The following is an 18,087-nucleotide window of genomic DNA, read 5'->3' as shown; positions in this document are numbered from 1 at the left end:
TATACATCACACCAATTGCATTCAAACATATACCTATCCCTTGAAGGAGGAAATGGTATATAATGGAAGCAAACTTTGGATAGCCTGATGCTCTTACAGAGCTTGAAGAAGCTTTGCAATTTTTCAGGGTAAGATATTCGGTTCATCTGTGCTCCATTATACTTATAGTTAGGGTAGAAATATTTGATCATGAAGATTGTGGTTTAGTTACCATTTGGACAATATGATTACAATACTCTCTGAATTACATTATGCCAATTCTTTGTAGGAAAATCCATTTCATTACTTTGATGAAGTATGGAAGGTTTTTTTTTATTAAATAATTAGAAACAACCCCTCCAGCAGGGATATACTATGGACAAACATACACATTTTAAATAAGTATCTGGCAGATTACTCACTTATTAGTGAAATATAATTTCCAGGAATTCTTGTTAAGCTGTCAGCTTCTCTGAGGCTTCAGGACATTTTGTCCTTCATGATCAAATATAACCATTGAGTAGCTAGCTATCCATCAAGCCCTTAGAGCAGCAGAAATGACAAACTTGCTTTGCAAATTAAATAACCACTAAACTTGTTCTGTATTTCCAAGCCACAAATCCTTGATATGCCACTGATTAAGGGAAAAATGTTCCTTCTGACATTTGACATTAGATTGTAGTAAATATTTTTCTTTTTATCACCCCTAAAAGTCACAACTTGATGTGCTGACAATAAAATGTCATGTCAGCAAAGAGCACCGGGAAATAATTGTTGCTTTATCTGTTTTTCCGATTTATGGTATTAAAATGAATTGTGATATTTTGACAAGATATCAGAATTGGAGATGCATAAAAATAATTTCCTGTGATCTTACTTGCAGTAGGTGTCATTTATCATCCCGTAGACGTGAATGCCATAGCAGGCATCCATGGCCAGAATGAAGGTAAACCACCCCGTGCTGAGATAAGAGCCAGACTGGACTCTGGGGGGGGGGAACAAAAACAAACAATAATAATGAACAAAACAAAACAAACAAAACACACACACAGAACAACAATAAAGTGTGGTGAGAAACGAGCAACCTTTTATCAAAAACATAGCACTTGTTATCAGGAAGAAGCATTAAGAAACTTGACAATCTGTCAAAGATACACACTTATTTTGAATTATCTCTGAATAATTTATAGGCATGCTCTCACTCTTACTACCTTAAGCCTAGGAGCTATGCTGAATGGAAGAGAAGCCATATGGCAAATATCTGAAGTCAAATAATCCTGCTCCCTTCGGGTAAAAAAATAATTTATTTGATTTTCCGTAAGACACAAATTAGTGCTGTATATCAGAGGACAGGTTTTCTAAAGCTGCTTGGAGCCCTGATGGGAACTGAATGATAATGGTGTTATCTTGCTTACCTGGACATATCACTTTCTTTAAGACTTGTTGGGTTTCTCAGTGTAAATTAGATGCAGTGTGTAGGTGAATTACTTGGTCTAGGAAAGCATCTGCAAAGTTTTCCTTTACTGATTTCCAGACATCATGAGACAAGACTTTTCCTTTGTAAGACCCATGTTACCAATCTTTTCAACACACTTTTATTGAACACCTACTATGTGCATTCACTGTTGTAGATGCTGGCGATACAGCAATTATCAAAACAACCAATGCTTCTGTCTTCATAGATTTTGAGGTGGCTGTGTTTATAAAGGTTGGCCAGAGAAGGCCTCTTTGATAATAGGAGCAAAATCTGGGGGTGGGGGACAGGGGACGGTTGTTGGCGGTGCGGTGGGAATAGGAAGAAGCTATGGTGGAACATATTGGAAAAGACAGTCTCATGCGTACAGTCTTCCAGCTCTCATCTTGGCTGCATTAAGAATGAGCCTTGAGCCTGGAACACTTCCTTAATAAGAGATAAGGAGCCCTCACAGCCTGTTCCAGGCTATTGCCTTGTGTGGGAATATCTTTCCCTGTTTCAGACTCAATATGTACTCCTTTGTTCTGCTTAAGTATGCATGTTACATGACACCTGACCAAACCCACTATTATATCTGTCCCCTGCCAAGAGTGGACAGGGTTCTTTGTTCTGCATCACAAAACAGGTTGCATGTAGGCCAAGGGCTCTGAATTAGCTGCCAGGAAGGACCCATTGGCCGTGGGGACCAAGGCTCACTATTGGAGCTGATCTTGTTCTGTCTCTACTCAATGTGAGTAAAGTAATGCTCCATCCAGTGTTTGACCGTATTGTATTTTTCTTGCCGATTCAAATAAGGTACAGTGGGAAGAAGTGCTTGGATTTCTACCTTTGGTGATAGGAGACAGATGCCACTTGCTCAACAGACCATAGGAGAGGAAAGTGTTCCAGGAAGAGGAAATGTAAAGGGCAAAACCACAAATGTGGAAGTGCGCTCGGTATGTTTAAGGAAAAGATGGGAATCACAGTCACTGAAGGAGGAGAGTGGCTGATGTAGTTAAGATGTAGTGCTGACTGGAAGAGTCTGCCAAAATTCAGCAGCTCAAGGGAGCATTGGATGAAAAGCTGGATCTCCATGCTTGGCTTTAGTCAAGGGGACCCAATCCATCTAAATGAATGACTGCCAACTCCTTAATGTCTTTCCATAGGGGCATTGGGTCTTGCCAGGTTATCTGGCAACTGTGCAGCACCATTTCTAAAAAAGACTAAATTTTGTACCTTCCATTTAGACTTCCTGGCATACGGGAGCATAGCCAGCTCTTCTAGAAGCTGACACGTAGCCACTGATAACCACTCTCTAGGTAGAGCCCACCAGCCAGTAGATGCTGCCCACTGATGTCCTATATTGTGGATACAGTTCTCTAGTACCAAACCATCGGTGTGCTATAATTAGAACCCCGAATCCTTTGATTCTTTTTTTTTAAACAGGCATCATTTAGTACCAAATTACTTACAACATGTAAGCAGTTCAGGAGCAATATAAGCTCACGGTGGGGGTTGGTAACTGGATTTTCTCACTTTCATTTTAATTGACTTGGATGATTTGTAAGGAGAGAAAAACCCAGTCCATATATATCCATCCCCTCTGCTCATTTGCCACTGAGTCTGAAATCCACTATGTAAGTTGTCTTTCTTTGTATTTCCTGGTGTGCATCCTAAATGGGAAATATTCCAGAAACAGGACCACATTGAGTTACATGCACTTTCCTCTGTGATAAGAAGAGCAGCAGCCGCATGGGTTAGGAATGGGTGCCAAATGGGTGGGAAGATGTACCAGAGGGAGGCGAAATACACTCAAGAGCAACTTTGCTTATTATACAACTTAACTTGTGGTCCATCCTGTGTTCTGGGGTCTGAGGGGGAGCAGCAATGATGAGAACTGCTTAAAGCACCATCTGCTTAAAAGCCCTTATTTGAAAACTGGGAGAGATCAGAATAGGCAAGAGTCTTGATTAAAAGCTCCCAAATCGAATCTAGAAATTTTGTCTGCGTGCTGAATTTTTTCTGGTTATATTCCTACTTGAATTGTATACACCATTTACTCTTCTTGCCTTCTCATTCTCTTTTTTTCAAGCTTTCTATCCTCTCTTTCTTCATTACTAGGCTGACCATGCACTAGCAGAGATCAACTAAACATTACAGCATTTATTTGTACATGAGGAGGAAAATAGGTCTCACTCATTCACCCATTTATTGGTATTTTTAACAGACATTTATTGGATCGTATGCTAGAAGTTAGTGATGAATACTTTCTTAAAGAATATATGGTCTAGTAGGGATGGCACATCTTTTAAAACAATCACAATACAGTTTCACAAAACACAATCCCATGTGTTCCAGAGTCAGTAGAGAATAGGTATGGAATTGAGAATGTGGATATCTGGTTTCACATTCCAGGTTTGCCACTATCAAGCCTTGGAAAACATGTTTATCTTAATTTCCTTGTCTCTAAAATGAGATGGTTGGACTAAGTCACATCTAAGGTTTTTTCCAATTTTAAAATCAATTGCTTCTGTGATCATCACCCTTAATAGCTTTACCCATTCTACAGTAACATGCTCCACACATGTTGAATGTGTAATTAATGTACACCTTAATCAGCGAGAGCACATTTAATGTCCACTTCTGTGGTGGGTCTGCCACTAAATGCCTAAGGCATATATAAAAATGGTACAAAGTTTTTACCTTGCAATGGTAGTGGCTATAGCCACTAAACTTTTGGAGGAAGGAGCTCCATATTTCCTTCTTTCACACTACTGCTCATGGAATGTGCTGGAATGGATGTCCAAGACCAAGGACACAACTAGATCGTAGTATTGAGACTAAAGCTTAATTTGAGAGAAAAAGTAAACCTAAATTAGGGCAAATTTTCTTTTTATGTGGTTTTCTTGGGAGTCAGTTTGGCCTTGGAGTTGCTAACTGTTAAGGCCAAGATAATATTATAACTCCAGGATAAAGGAAGGAAGATATTTGTGTGACATATGGACCTCTATTCTGCAAAACAACTCTCCTGGCTCATTCTGGTTCAACTTAGATAGTTGAGAGCTGAGCAACAAACCTTCAGAACAGGACCCAAGGATAAATAGGATGCAATTGTTGAAGTGGGTCCTCTACGTATCTACCTTCTCTCTACCACAGAAAAAGAAGGTCAAGAATTTCAGAGTTTGGCACCTGGTTAAATATCTTTCCATGTTACCAACTACTAAGGAAAATTTACCATGTCTCTGATACTTAATTACCTTTAAGCCTAACCTGATTTATTTTATTTCTGGATAGACAGATCATAATTGCCTGAAAATCTTCAAGCAAGCTGTGTTGCATTTGATTCAGGCTGAGGGGGCTCATACTGCTTAAGCGTCCTGTCCTAAAAACAGCACTTTAATTAGACAGTTGCATTTTCTCTCTCTGGTTCCTCTGATAAATTTGGGATGTGAAATCATGTGAGGTTTCCTACCCATGTTGGTGACTGCAAAGTGGTTTCTTCTCAAAATACTTGGAGCTAATGTCATCTAAAGACACTTGCAGTGGCATAATGGCAACTGCTACGTTAATCCAAGAATTCTTCTGAATAATTGCCCTGGTGATCTGGGTCTCTAATGGAACTCATTGGGCCTGGATGGCACTGGCCCTGGGAATTTTTGTAGCTACACCATTCCAAACTGTCCTGCTGTGTGGATGTACTAGAAATAAGGATATATAAATTTTACTCAAGTAGACCTTTTGAGGTTCAATAAAAACAACAAAAAGACTTAAGCTGACATATGTGAAATTGTTTATGCTTTTCAGATAGAAGAGAACTAGCAATAACTATAAGATGCTTTAAAAATTCCTAAAGGGTCTCCTCTGGGGCCAAATATTGTCTTGTAATTCGTCACTTGTGCACGCAGCCCTAACTATGTACCAGCTGGCCATCAGCTATAGCACTTTTTACACCTTCTACATTTGGGGATCGATAAAAACAATTATTGTCATCTACAAATAAACAATCAAAATTCCCATAGGGATGATAAGAGAATTTAAGCCCCTAATTCAATACAGTAAGAAAGCTTAAATTAATGTGGCAGAATAATGAGCCGTGCAGAGAAAAGTAAAGGCAGGAGTGTTAAGAGGAAGCTATCAATCATTTGTTTCCACTGGCCACACTTTACATCCCATTGCTCCTTGGTAATCAAGATACTTACTACTTGGAAACTACTTAAATTTACTTGCTCATCTCTTGGAAAAATGATGCTGTCAACACCTTGATATAGCACATGCTTGAAGGCATATCATTTAAAATATGATCTTTCATCTAGTTTATTACCAATAAAATATAAGCTACCTTGCCCCTTGATGTTTACTTACTGTTTCTTGATGTCTAAAGGTCATCACATGCCCACAGGGATTCGTTGTCTGTCAAGCTGTCCTTATTTTTACCAATCTCACTATCTTTGGCTGTCAGCATGCTTCATTCACCTGTACTTTTGCTTCTGAGCATGTTCTCTCATCTTCTCATTTCTGGAAACATATTGTGAAGCATTTTTCTCCTATTACCTGGCAAGCTGGAACTTTCTAATGAGTGAGATTTCCCTTTTGGCTAATTTCAGGGGAGGAACTGAAGAAACTAAAATGAATACCCTTCAAAAGAAAACTGGATTAAACTGAATCTACTATGTATTCACAGGATGCTCTGCTAATTATTGAACACCATTAGCTCAGTGACTTGGGTTCTGAACTCAAGAAGCTTATCTTTGATGGATGAAATAATAGCACTTTCTCTATGTCAGGGTTTCTCAATCTCAGCACTGTTGATATTTTAGATGAGATAATTCTTTGTTGGGGGTGTGTGTGCTGCTCTGTGCGGTAACTTCTTTTTGATATCTCACCAGATTCCCCTCTGTTCCAAGATCACCTGTGCCCTAAAAGGGTAATAGATTTCTTGATTCCCCAGTGCCTACTCTTGGCTTAGAGTAGTTTGCCCCAAAGAAGTCCCTGATCCTAAAAATTCAGGTTATCCCTATCTACAGTTCCCATTCTGCCCACTCTGTTGACTGTCCCACTGGTTTTCCTCATTCAGCCAAACATCTTATTCTTTCTCTTTACAAATCTATCTGAAGCCATTCACGTTTGGCTAATACTAAATCATTATCTCACCTTCTAATACAGCCCTAGGAATCAGCGAATTCACTTGGCCTAGGCCCGAAGGGCAAGTCCTGACCTGTAGTGGGGAATGTGCAATGGGAAAAGGAAAAATGTGTCAGGTAGGGGCAAGGATGAGGAGCCTAAGTTGCTTCAGTCGCTAGCTGCTTCCTCTTCATGGAAGGGTTCCTTTGGGGGTCTTTAGCTCAAACTTTGCAGCCTAAATTTTATTGTTTCTTACTCATTTCTTCTATGAACTGATGAAAACAAAGCCTGGGGCACTCCAAGCTAACATTTTAAAAGCATAATTATCATTTATCAAAGCCCAAAGGGGATCAAGACCCTCTAATAATGGAGGTTTATTGGAGAGCACAATATTGGCAGCAGCTTCTGAAATCTGCTATACTCAGGAGTAAAAAGGGAATTTAAAAAAAGAATTAATCAATATTTCATGTCTTGTTTTAACACTATTGGATCTCAGTTCTCTCATCAATATACGATACTGGCAGGATAAATAAAAATAGCAAAGTAAGTTTCCATATACTCTCCTAGGGAGGAGGAATACCTGACAGAATACAGATTATTCAATTAAAAACCTTCTTTCCCCCATTTTTTCAAAGGCCCATGGATAATGAAAGAACACATTTAAACAAAGAGACTGGGCAAGAAAAACAGCTGATGATTATCAGTAGCACCTTGGGATTCAATCTAATATTGTGAACCAGTCTAATGGAAGCAGAGCTCAAAGTGTGGAAACAATTTCAGCTGTCCCCAAGTCATATATTTTTGTATATTATTCGATAGTCAGGAGCTATGGAAATACTCTGGAGTTTTCCCATTATATTAACACTGTATATTTGTACTATCTATCAATGGTACATGCCCAGCAAATCTTTAGGCAGCAACAAGTTTCTGCAAATGGGGCAGCAGAATTCTTGATGTTGGCTTGAATCACTTGTAAATGGACATACACTTCTCAAATGGGTGAAAATATCATATTGTGGACAGTGATTCTTAAGAGAATGCATCAAATGAAAGAAATCTAGGCCTGAAAAGTAATGAAAAATGGACCATGAGTAAATGGAGAAATCCCAATCAGCAAATATGATGCCTGGGCTAATCAGTAGGCACTTGGACTGTGAATATAACAAATAGTTTTCCTGCCATAGAATCAACAGGACTCTCTGGCTCGTGATGAATGCAGTGAAGTTGTACAAAAGGAGCATAATAAGAAACGACTGTGTTCTTTTCAAAATGTACATTTAAAAGTAAAATGGTACAGCTCCCAAAGGTATGATTTATGGCTGCTGTAGAAATAGAAGATACCACTCACAAAAATTACTTTGTTCATTCATCTCAGAAATTAAAAGGCTATTTTGCTCTTGCCCTTTGGCTTTTAAGCCCCTTCAATTGGAAATGTTGATTTCTGGAGTTCCATTCACTTTCTTAAATGAACAATGTAACCTCAGGAATGTCAGGGATGGACGGTGAGATCTTGTTGGCCCACTTCTTAAATTAAGGCCAGCCTGGCTCCTTAACCATACACTATTGACTGAATGGTATTCCCTCCAAATTCTTATGTTGAAGCTCTAATGCCCAATTTTATGGCATTTGGAGATGTGATTTTGGGAAGGTAATTTGCTTTACACTAGGTCAAGAGGACGGGCCCTCATGATGGGATGAGTGCAAGTAGAGGAGAAGGAGGAGGAGGAGGAGGAGGAGGAGGGAGAGGAGACAACAGAGCTCTCTTTTTTCTGCATCATTTGAGAACACAGTAAGAAGGCTGTGAACCAGGAAGACAGCTTTCACCAGAAACTGTCCATGCTGGCACCAAGATCTAGGACTTCCAGGCTCCAGCACTGTGAGAAAGTAAATTTCTGTTGTGTTCAGTCTCGGGTATTTTGTTATGGCAGCCCAAACAAGCTAAGACAATGGGCATCTCTCCCACAAACCTAAACTCCCCACTGTATTTTCCAGGACTACTCGTGAACTCCCATCTCGTCATATGTGTTCATTTTTTGAGCTTTAAACATATCTTGTACATGCCAGTTTTTGTCTTTTTACTCATTTTGCTGGTATACACCTTCCTTCTTCCTGAAATGCTCTCTCCCACGTTCCCTTCAGTTTCTAATCTCATCAAGCTCATTCTGCTTACTCTCCTCCAGTCACATGTGGGTGTGAGGCACAGTACGATAGCCTGGGAAATACCAAGTTGCCCCTGATCTCAACTCAGGGTCAAGTGGGGGAGACAGGCTTAATGACCACATTCAGCAATCGAGCTATCAAGGAGGTAATTTCCTTAAAGTGCTGTGGGACTACTGTGGGAAGAGCAACAGACACAGCTGAGGGGAACTGGCGATTCCTTTCCCAGCTGGAAGTAAGAGCTGGGCTGTGGATTAAGGTAAAATGAGAACACCAGGCAGAAAAAGGAGAAGGAAGAGACTCTCAAACAGAGGGAATGGCCTCTGTAGTTTCACTGAGGTATGAGAATAAAGGGAATACAGAGTAGTTCTCATATGTCCTCTAATCTGGAATGGACCTCAAAACATCATGTGTTTGTTTATTTTCATAATAGATTATTGGTTAGAGACAGGATACATACATAACACTGATTTATTTTTCTTCCTTACATTATGCTTTGAAATATTAGAGATATCTTGATGTTCTCTATAGTTAGTCTTTTCAGATGATGGAAATTTATGGATCTGGATGAAAGTATCTAGGGAAAAATTGGCAGAATTATGTTTTTTCCTTCCTCGTTAAATTCCTCATTAATTCAGGATTGAGAACAAATGTAAACAATATATGACTAAGAATAAAAACAATTAAAATATGTGTGATGATAACAGATGTACCCAGTAGTGTCTGTGTCATAAACTAAGTTACAAGTCCTGAGCAAGCAGCCTTCCTCAATACCTACCTGGAGGCTCTCGATCTACGCCATTTTAAAGGGCAACACTTTTGATATAAACATTGAATTTACTGGATTTTTCTGATGAATGAAAATTTAAAATGTGAACCTTTTAAAATACGTTTCAGCTCTAGAGACACCGAACTAAATGACCTCAAAAGCAACATCTCCACCAGCAAGTAAAGCTTGTACAGGAAGAGATGCTACTGTGTCCCCTTATAACCAATCTCTGTCTCCAAACTCTGTTGTTTGCCTTGGACCTCTGCTTTCCCTAATGGCCCATAATTTGGAAGACATGAGAAGTTATGGACAGCCTGTGTAGGTTCTACTTTCAAACTATTCAAGTTACCTTAGAGGCCCTTGTCTCAATAACCATAGATTTTTTTTTTCATCTTTCCTGTATTACATTGTATTGTTCATTCCCTCCCAGAACATGGCTTGCTTGTGAGTGCAGTAACTTCCCTGCCTCACTGACTTTGGACTTGGCCAAATGACTTGCTTTGACCAATGGAACAGAAGTAGTATTAATAGTTCACAGTAGAACATTTAAAAAACGTCACGTGGCTCCCATTTCTTACAAGTCTTCCCTCCATCATAGGAACAACACATCCCGGGAGGGGGTGCTTTTTAGCCCAGGTCCTGGGATGAGGTAACATATGCAGCAGACATGGGCCCAAAACTGGAGCCAAGTTCAGCTAAGCTTAGCAGAGTTATAGCTGATCATGACCTGTGAGTAGGAAATAAGTGTTCTTATAAGCCATTGAGTTTCAGGGTTATTTGTTATGCAGCAAAGAGCTGACTAAACTTTTCTTTTTATTATTAATAATAATAACTGCTACCACTCATGGAGCATTTATCTGTACGAGACATTGTTCCAAGAGCTGTGTATAGGTCATGTCATTAAATCCTCACATCAACCCCAACCTATGGGGGGGTATTAATATCCCCATTAAACAAATGAAGCTTCAGGGAGTTATAAATGACTTACCCAAGGACAGTTGACACCAGAAAATTCAGGTTCTTAACTAAACTCTTTCTCAGTCGTGGGTCTCAGAATCGCCCAAGGCGATCAGACACCACTGTCTGATAGGACAGTAATCAAAGAACTTCAAGTCTACAGATTCTATTGTTAACCCTCTAGGAAATCTTGAACATGCCACTTCTTGGGCCACAATTTTTTTTTTTTTTTTGATGGCAGAACAAGAATAGCATAGGTAGCCTTAGGGTCTTTCATCACTAAAATCCTGTAATAGCAGTCATGGTAACATAGCCCATGCTAGAGGGTACAGCTGTATATTTTAGCACAGAGTTACTACCACCACTTTATAGATTTGTATTTATAACTTCAGGATTCAAAACAGTTTTTAGAATTTCAGCCATGGTCATGTTCAAACAATAGCTGTATGCCACAGGTGCAGATATATGCATCAACTTTAATATTTTTATATTTTTTATTGTTTTTATTCCTTTTTGAGAGAGAGAGTGAGAGAGAGAGACAGACACAGAGCATGAGTAGGGGAGGGGCAGAGAGAGAGGGAGACACAGAAGTCAAAGCAGGCTCCAGGTTTTGCGCTGTCAGCACAGGGCCCTTTGTGGGGCTTGAACTCACGAACCGTGAGATCATGACCTGAGCCAAAGTCGGATGCTTAACTGACTGAGCCACCCTGGCGCCCCTGCATCAACTTAAAAAAAAAAATGAAGGCACAACTCCTGAAATAATGATCAAGTTCCTAGATCTACTTCATTCCCCAGACATGGCTTTCAGCCCTTAGGTTCTATAACCTTTCAATAAATTCTTCTCTTTGGCTTGTGTCTGCTGGAGGAGGAGTCTGTTACTTGAAACCAGAGATATGATGTTGGATTGGTTGACTTATAAGATCCTTTCCAAAAAAAAATGAGTCTATTAAAAACTCTAGGTATAATTAGGGGCTTTACTTCTAACTAATCTTTAACTCTTATTAACAATCACTATTTGATCTGATCCTAGTTATACTTTGGCTTAAGAAATTGCTTCTTTCTAACTTACCCTTCAACTTATCTTGAAATCATGCCCTTCCTAAATTGATGTGGGCTTCAGTATTCTGAATGCTAATCACCTTCTTCTACCCAAGGCATAGGTGCCTGTTCCACTGCTAACCTGATAAAGGTAATTAATAGGAGGTTTTGACTTTTTCTTCTAGTTCTCTTATCATCCATTTTTTCTGCATATACTTTCTCTAAGACTGAAGCAGAAAAAAAAAAGTAAAGATTGTAATCAGGTAGGAGTACATCTAAGTAGATAAAAGCCCTTTCTTTCCTTTTTTTCATTTTTTAAAACAGAAATGAAATGAGTCACTTTTCCTTAGCTTTTTGACTTAACTGGAACTTGAATGAAACCAACCAACCAATATTTCCTCAAGAAATAATCCTAGCACAGAATCAGACTCAAACTTGCTTCTGACAAAAATGCTTTCTGAGCCCTTGTTTCTCTTTCAAAATGAAAATTTGTGTTTAGAAATAACTCTTAAACAACTGAAAGTTTTAACAAGGATTGAAGACAGAGATTTGAGGTTATTTCACACCACTGAAGGAGAGTGGATATCCAAGCTTCTTGCTAAAGCCTCCAATACCGCTGGGATCGTCACTAAACCAGCCTCAGCCAGGGCCTAAGCAATCAGCTATACATAATTGTGAAACTTAAAAAAACACAAAGTAGCTCTCACATTCTTCTGGTTAAGAAAGACGAATTTTGCTACCTATCTGAAGCTATTACCACTTTTTTGACGGAGTTAAATGGCTCAATAAGTCCTGAAATAAATTATTTCGTGTGGCATATTTATTTTTAATAGGAAAAGCTAAGCAGTATCCCCATGTCCCCCATCTATTAAAATTGTTTTTATCTGGCTCACTAAAGAAGGATAATTCAATTAGAAAAGGTCAGAAGCAACAACTAACATACAGATCTCCAGGCACTGATAAGTTTTGTTTCTAAGAGAAGGAGGCCTATTTGTCAGTTTTCCAACAGGCTGACAGTCACTGACTACCTTACACAGCACCTTTGCAATGATAGGCCATCACCTGTGTATCCAAGCAGGCACTCATCTAGTTCTTCTACTCTAGCATGAGCAAATTCCTCGAAAGGTAGTCTGTCTGCTGTGGCAGAACACCTGAAGTCAAATGATGTGGTGATGGAATCTTCCTTGAAACAGTCAAAGCTACTGGAGTCTCACCTATAAACCAGCTGTTTGCCCACTAAGGTAGAAAGTTATCCCAACTTAATTTTGTTCAGGAATTTCAGTCCTAAAAAAAATCCATTTTTCTCTCTATTCTTGAGACAGGATGTGGTTTGAGAGGAGAACATTCTTACTTTGAAATCTAATCTAGATTTTCCAGTTGAGCTAGACTCCCTGCTTAGTGAAGTGAATAATTTCTTTCACTGAGGTGGTGTTTTTCCCATAGTGTTGCCACACAGCTTGGCCAGCAGTCTATGGGGGAAAGGACCTGTGTGTGTTGATTACAGTAAATTCACACATGGGAATAAGTCTTTCTGTGCATACTCTCTCCACACCAGAGCTTCCCCCATACCCGTATCTCCAGAAACTTACAGAACCAGGGTATCCCCTCTTCTTTTTCGCAGTAACTTACTCTACCCATATAAGGAAAAAAATCAGTAATATCAAAAAATGTAAGGAAGAGAGAAGATAACGGCAGTAATTCCTTTGCTCCAGTCAGAAGAGAAAACTTTCAGGTGTCTCCAGAATTCTCATAGCCCATATTTTCATTGATCCAGAGTAGACAAAATGCCATAAAGAGAGAATTACAACACAGAGCTAAGGCAATATATCCTAGAAAGGGCCAGAAAGAAAGAAATACAGAGTACAACTCAGAACTTGTGTTCTAATTTTATCAGATTGAAATGTGAGAGTGTTATCTCCCTGGATCTCCCTACGTTGCAACAGTGGCACAATGTCAGAAAAAGAAATCTCCACACCCAAACTATAAAGAGAAGGGCAGAGGAAACAGTTGAAGATATCCTCCACCTGGCATATTTGTTTTCATCAGCTGTTGATAACACTGTGAGCCCATGTTTCTGATCCCTGACATTTTAACTAAAGATGTTGCAAGGGAGTGACCAGGAGTGAGAGCTACAGAACTCTGGAAGCTGTTGGATAGTGACAGCAGATGGACAGAATCACCAGCCTACTTGTATTTTTGGAGCCTGTTTATTGGGTTTCATCCATTCCTCTTCCATTCCCCTTAACTCTGCTTAGTCCTGAGGGTTCAAAATCATGTCAAAAGGATGAAGAGAACTACCACATTTGGTTTTGTAGAAGGGAAATACAAGGCATGAAATTCTGCCTTATCCCAAAATAAGAAAGTGATTTGAAGGTAGAGCTGCCTTCCTTCCTCATGAACTGGACAAAGACAACTGGTGAGTGATGCTGACGAACCGGGTTCTCACCAGCTCTCTCCCCATCATTGCTGCACCAATCCAATCCTGTGTTCCTGGAGCTGAACCCTTTTCTCCTTCCTGAAAAACCCTTTACTGTCACCAGAGACCAAAATCTCCCAAAAGTTCTGAGTACACAGTCTATTCCTTCTCCAAGGGGCATCCTTTCTTTTTATTTTATCCATCAGTGCCACAATACCCAGACCCCACCATCTATCCCCCAGTGGAGCAGTGGCCTCCATTTCCTAGTGATAGCCCTGATGCCACTCTCCTTGGAGACCTTCTTTCCAGTCTTCTCCACCCTTTCCCAGGCTCCATTTCCCACCACTGCTCTGATAATGGATTCTGACTTTATTGTTCTGAGGATATGGTCTGAGTCTTCGTATTTGTTTTAAAAAATAAATAAGAAAAAAAGCCTTCCTAGGTGATTATAGTGTGATGTGTGCAGCCAGGGCTGAAAATCACTGCTATAAATGGTAGTTAGGTTTGAGGATTCTATTAGAAGTTGAGTTCCACTTTATTATAAATTAAATTAGCTTTTGAAGATTGGCTTGGAAATCTAACCACTATTTTTAAATTTGTTTCTTTAGCAAAATGTGTCCCAATTTATAAATAGCTGACTTGCAAACCAACTGCAAACTTGCCCGTGAAGGGATACGGGTTAGCAAAAATGTCCCATCTTAGATAACTATGTCTGGCACACAGTAGGCACTCAATATGTCCAATTTAGTGGAATAAATTTTGGAATGAAGGATGTTCCTAAGTAGAAAATTGCCAATATTTTTTTCCCAGGGAATTTTAAACAGTTTGCCAATGTGTTCTCATTGATGATGTAACAGAGAGGCTTACTGATATGCCTATGGATACACCACACGTCTGGGATGTGGCCTAAATCACCACTCAAAATTTGGTAAGTCTCACATGCATCCCTTGCAGCCATTTACCTCCAGAATCAGGTCCCCCCACCCAGCTTTACTGAGATATTAGTGACATATAACATGTGTAAGATTAGTGTACATCATGATGATTAGATACACATACATATTGTGAAAAGTGATTCTCACAATAAGGTTAGTTAACATCTCCGCGTCTTACATTATTACAATGTGTGTGTGTGTGTGTGTGTGTGTGTGTGTGTGTGTGGTGATAATATTTAAGTTCTAGTCTCTTAAAGGTTTTCAAGTATATAATACAGTATTGTTAATTGTAGTCACCACAGTATGCATTCGATTCCTAGATATCACTTACCTTTTAGCTGGGACAGAATCAGGTTTTAAACCCCTTTTTCTAGTCAGTTGACCCATAGCTTAGCCAGAATTCTGATTTCATCTATCAGGATTGAACTGTGGTCTGTACATTTTATAAATAACAAATCATAGCAAAGGGCTGTCTACATGTAGTGTGCTAAAGAAAAGAGAATAAATGAACCCACAGTAGATATATCAACATCAAGAGGCACAGTCACTATTAAATCCCTGAAATCATAAGATAAAATATCAGTTTAACTAAATTAATTTCAGTCTCTTGAATTTTCACTGCAAAACAAACTCAGAAAATTAAGAGTGTCATTTATATCTTCCTGATTTGGTAAAGCACATACTTAATGGAATCTCATGGTAATTAATGTCTTAGGTCATAATACAGACACAGGCAAGACTCAGGCACCTCTCCTACTGGTATGGTCTCCAGTTTCACAGTCAACAAAACCCAGAAAGTGACATTTGTATACTAGCCTCCCATAGGAAAGCGTCCTTAGTCTTCTGTCAGCACAAAGCTCTTTCAATTATGTTCAGACTGAGAAGTGCCATTTCATGTATCAGAAGGCCATTTTCCAGTTTTTAAATGGCTTTGGACCTGCCACTTCTCTGAGTAACCCTGACTAAAGAGCATTTGCCATTCACCTTGGACTGGGCTTGTAGCAATCCCCCATGACTAGCATGCTGTTAATATGGCTAATGTCTTCAGGATGGTGCCCTGACTTACTGAGGCTTCCTAAAACCCAAGCTTGCAACTGATGATTTGTACACTGTAAGAGAAGAAAAACTAAGTGCTCACAACTGTGGTGCTGCTGTGAATGCTGTTTCCTTCTGCTTGTTCATGGTTCAGGAACTAATGATGATATTAATGCAGCCAAGAGGTATATCAGATAGTAGATGGTTCCAGCTCCTGAATTATTTTAATTTTTTTGGATGGTGGCACCATTGTTCTCCAAGCTATGTGCATCACCCTTGACTTTGCCCTCTCCCTCATCTTTCATGTCCCATTAGGTACTGAGTCATGTCAGTTCTTCCTTCATGTTATCTTTCTTGTTTCTTACTTTGCATCCCACTGCTACTTTAAAACCCTGGGTAACAAAGTGGCTTAGATGTAGGCCTCAGATAACTATATCCACCCATTGTGGTATATCTATGAAATCCATATTCACCTTTAACAGAAGGCAATGAGGTGATGACTGTGCTTGTAGCAGCAGTGGAAAGGAGCCCAATCCCAAGGAGCCACCATCAATACCCAAGATGTCCCTTCACAATCTTGGCATTTTCTTTAAAATCATGGAGGGGCTTAAAAAAATATATGTATATATATACATATATATGTGTATATATAATATATATGTGTGTGTATATATATATATATACATACATACATATATATATATTTGGATAACACTCAAGTATTTCCATGGAAAAAGATGTTTTCCTATCTCCCTATCCAATAATTTTCTCTAGTCACAGGTGACTTTATTGTGGAAACAGCCTCTATGTATTTCCCAGTGAGGTGTTGGAACTGAGAAAGTGCAAGCTGGGTTAGACACAAAATCAATATTCTTTGATTCAGTCTCTGCTCTTCACCATGGCACTTCCCCCATCATCTCTTTCAAGCAGGCAATGCAACAGGAAAATCAGATTTTTCTCTAATCAGGGGTAAGGAGTGATTTTCAGCTTTGTGATTGATAATCAAGGAGCTTCAAAGAACTCAGTGTTGGTTAAAATATTGCAGCCATTCAAATCCTGGGTTCATATTGCTTCACGCCGCCAAAATCTTCTTTTGATTTTTCTTTTTCCCTTTGTGCACCACTACAGAAGTAGTAGTATTTTATAAGCATGTTAAGCATTGGCCTAGCACTGTTCAGCGGAAGGATCTTTGAATAGATGAATGGATGAGTTAGTTTCTCCCAACAATTCACCTTTAGACAATGTGCTTCTTTGAAGGGAACAGTGGTGCATGGAGGGGAGGGAACCACTTTTCTACTGATAGGCATTATTTTCCTCTAACATACGTGTTTCCTTTTTTTGGCATTCATCACATTATAGAGTCACTCAGGGATGTCTAATCTTAGCAGTTTCTTTTTGTCTTGAAAGAAAATACAAGCTGGATTTGGTTAAAGAATTGTATTTTGTGCAATTTGTGCTTTGGACAAAGGTATATTCTTTTTATGTTTATTCTACCCAGCATGTGAAAATACAATTAGAAAAAAAAGCTGGCAACTTATTAGCTTATTTGTAAAAAATCATTTTAAGTAGCAAGTTCCTGAAATATTTGGGACCATTATTGCACCTTGAAAGTACTGAAATTTAAAGTTTCAGGGCTAAGAAATGCACTAACTAATGAAGGATTTAAAAAAACCCCATATATTTAGCACCTAGGGAGGGAGTTATTATATATAAACCTGGAAAAAAGATTCATTTAATTTATGTTCCACATTTTAGGAGCACATCGTTGCATAATACCGGGGAAAGACAACACATAGGCCTTTATTTAACAAACAATATGCAATTATTCAACAAACACTAAACACATCAAGTTGCCTGCTACTAGTTTGGCCCTGCACAGATAAAGTATTTTGCCTTTTACTGTTGAGTAATCTTTGTATTAGAAGGGAAAACATGTAAGCATTTTTGTGTGTTTTTATGCCTGAGCTTTTAGAAGATCTGTGAAGTATTCTGTCTATAATCATGTGGCATCTCTCTGAATAAAAGGTTCTGTGGTTTGGGGAGGAATTTGTCTCCAAAGGGACCTTAACACCCCATTTCTCCCCTTAATATTGGACCATAAAATGTCCAATATCATCCCAACACTGCTTCAAAGTGTTAAAAACCAAATCAATAGTCTTCAACCCTCTTCTTGGGATTCTAGATCCATAATTCACCCAGCTCTGTTTCCTCTCTCCCTCCAGGCCTT

At 39.1% G+C, this 18,087-nt stretch overlaps 1 protein-coding gene across 4 annotated transcripts in view; it reads right to left on the bottom strand.

Moving 5' to 3' along the window:
• The window catches only part of ST6GALNAC3 (ST6 N-acetylgalactosaminide alpha-2,6-sialyltransferase 3), a 535,914-nt gene that overhangs the window by 3,733 nt on the left and 514,094 nt on the right, over positions 1–18,087 (bottom strand). For all 4 annotated transcript variants that reach the window (XM_019837261.2, XM_019837262.3, XM_006934850.5 and 1 more), the window contains exon 4: positions 857–964. In XM_019837261.2, the coding sequence (XP_019692820.2) occupies positions 857–964 (108 nt within the window). The remainder of the gene's footprint in view (positions 1–856; positions 965–18,087) is intronic.

The sequence above is a fragment of the Felis catus genome, chromosome C1, assembly GCF_018350175.1.
Source record: "Felis catus isolate Fca126 chromosome C1, F.catus_Fca126_mat1.0, whole genome shotgun sequence".
In the NCBI taxonomy this organism is placed as follows: domain Eukaryota; kingdom Metazoa; phylum Chordata; class Mammalia; order Carnivora; family Felidae; genus Felis; species Felis catus.
This window is presented reverse-complemented; position numbering and strand designations above follow the sequence as displayed.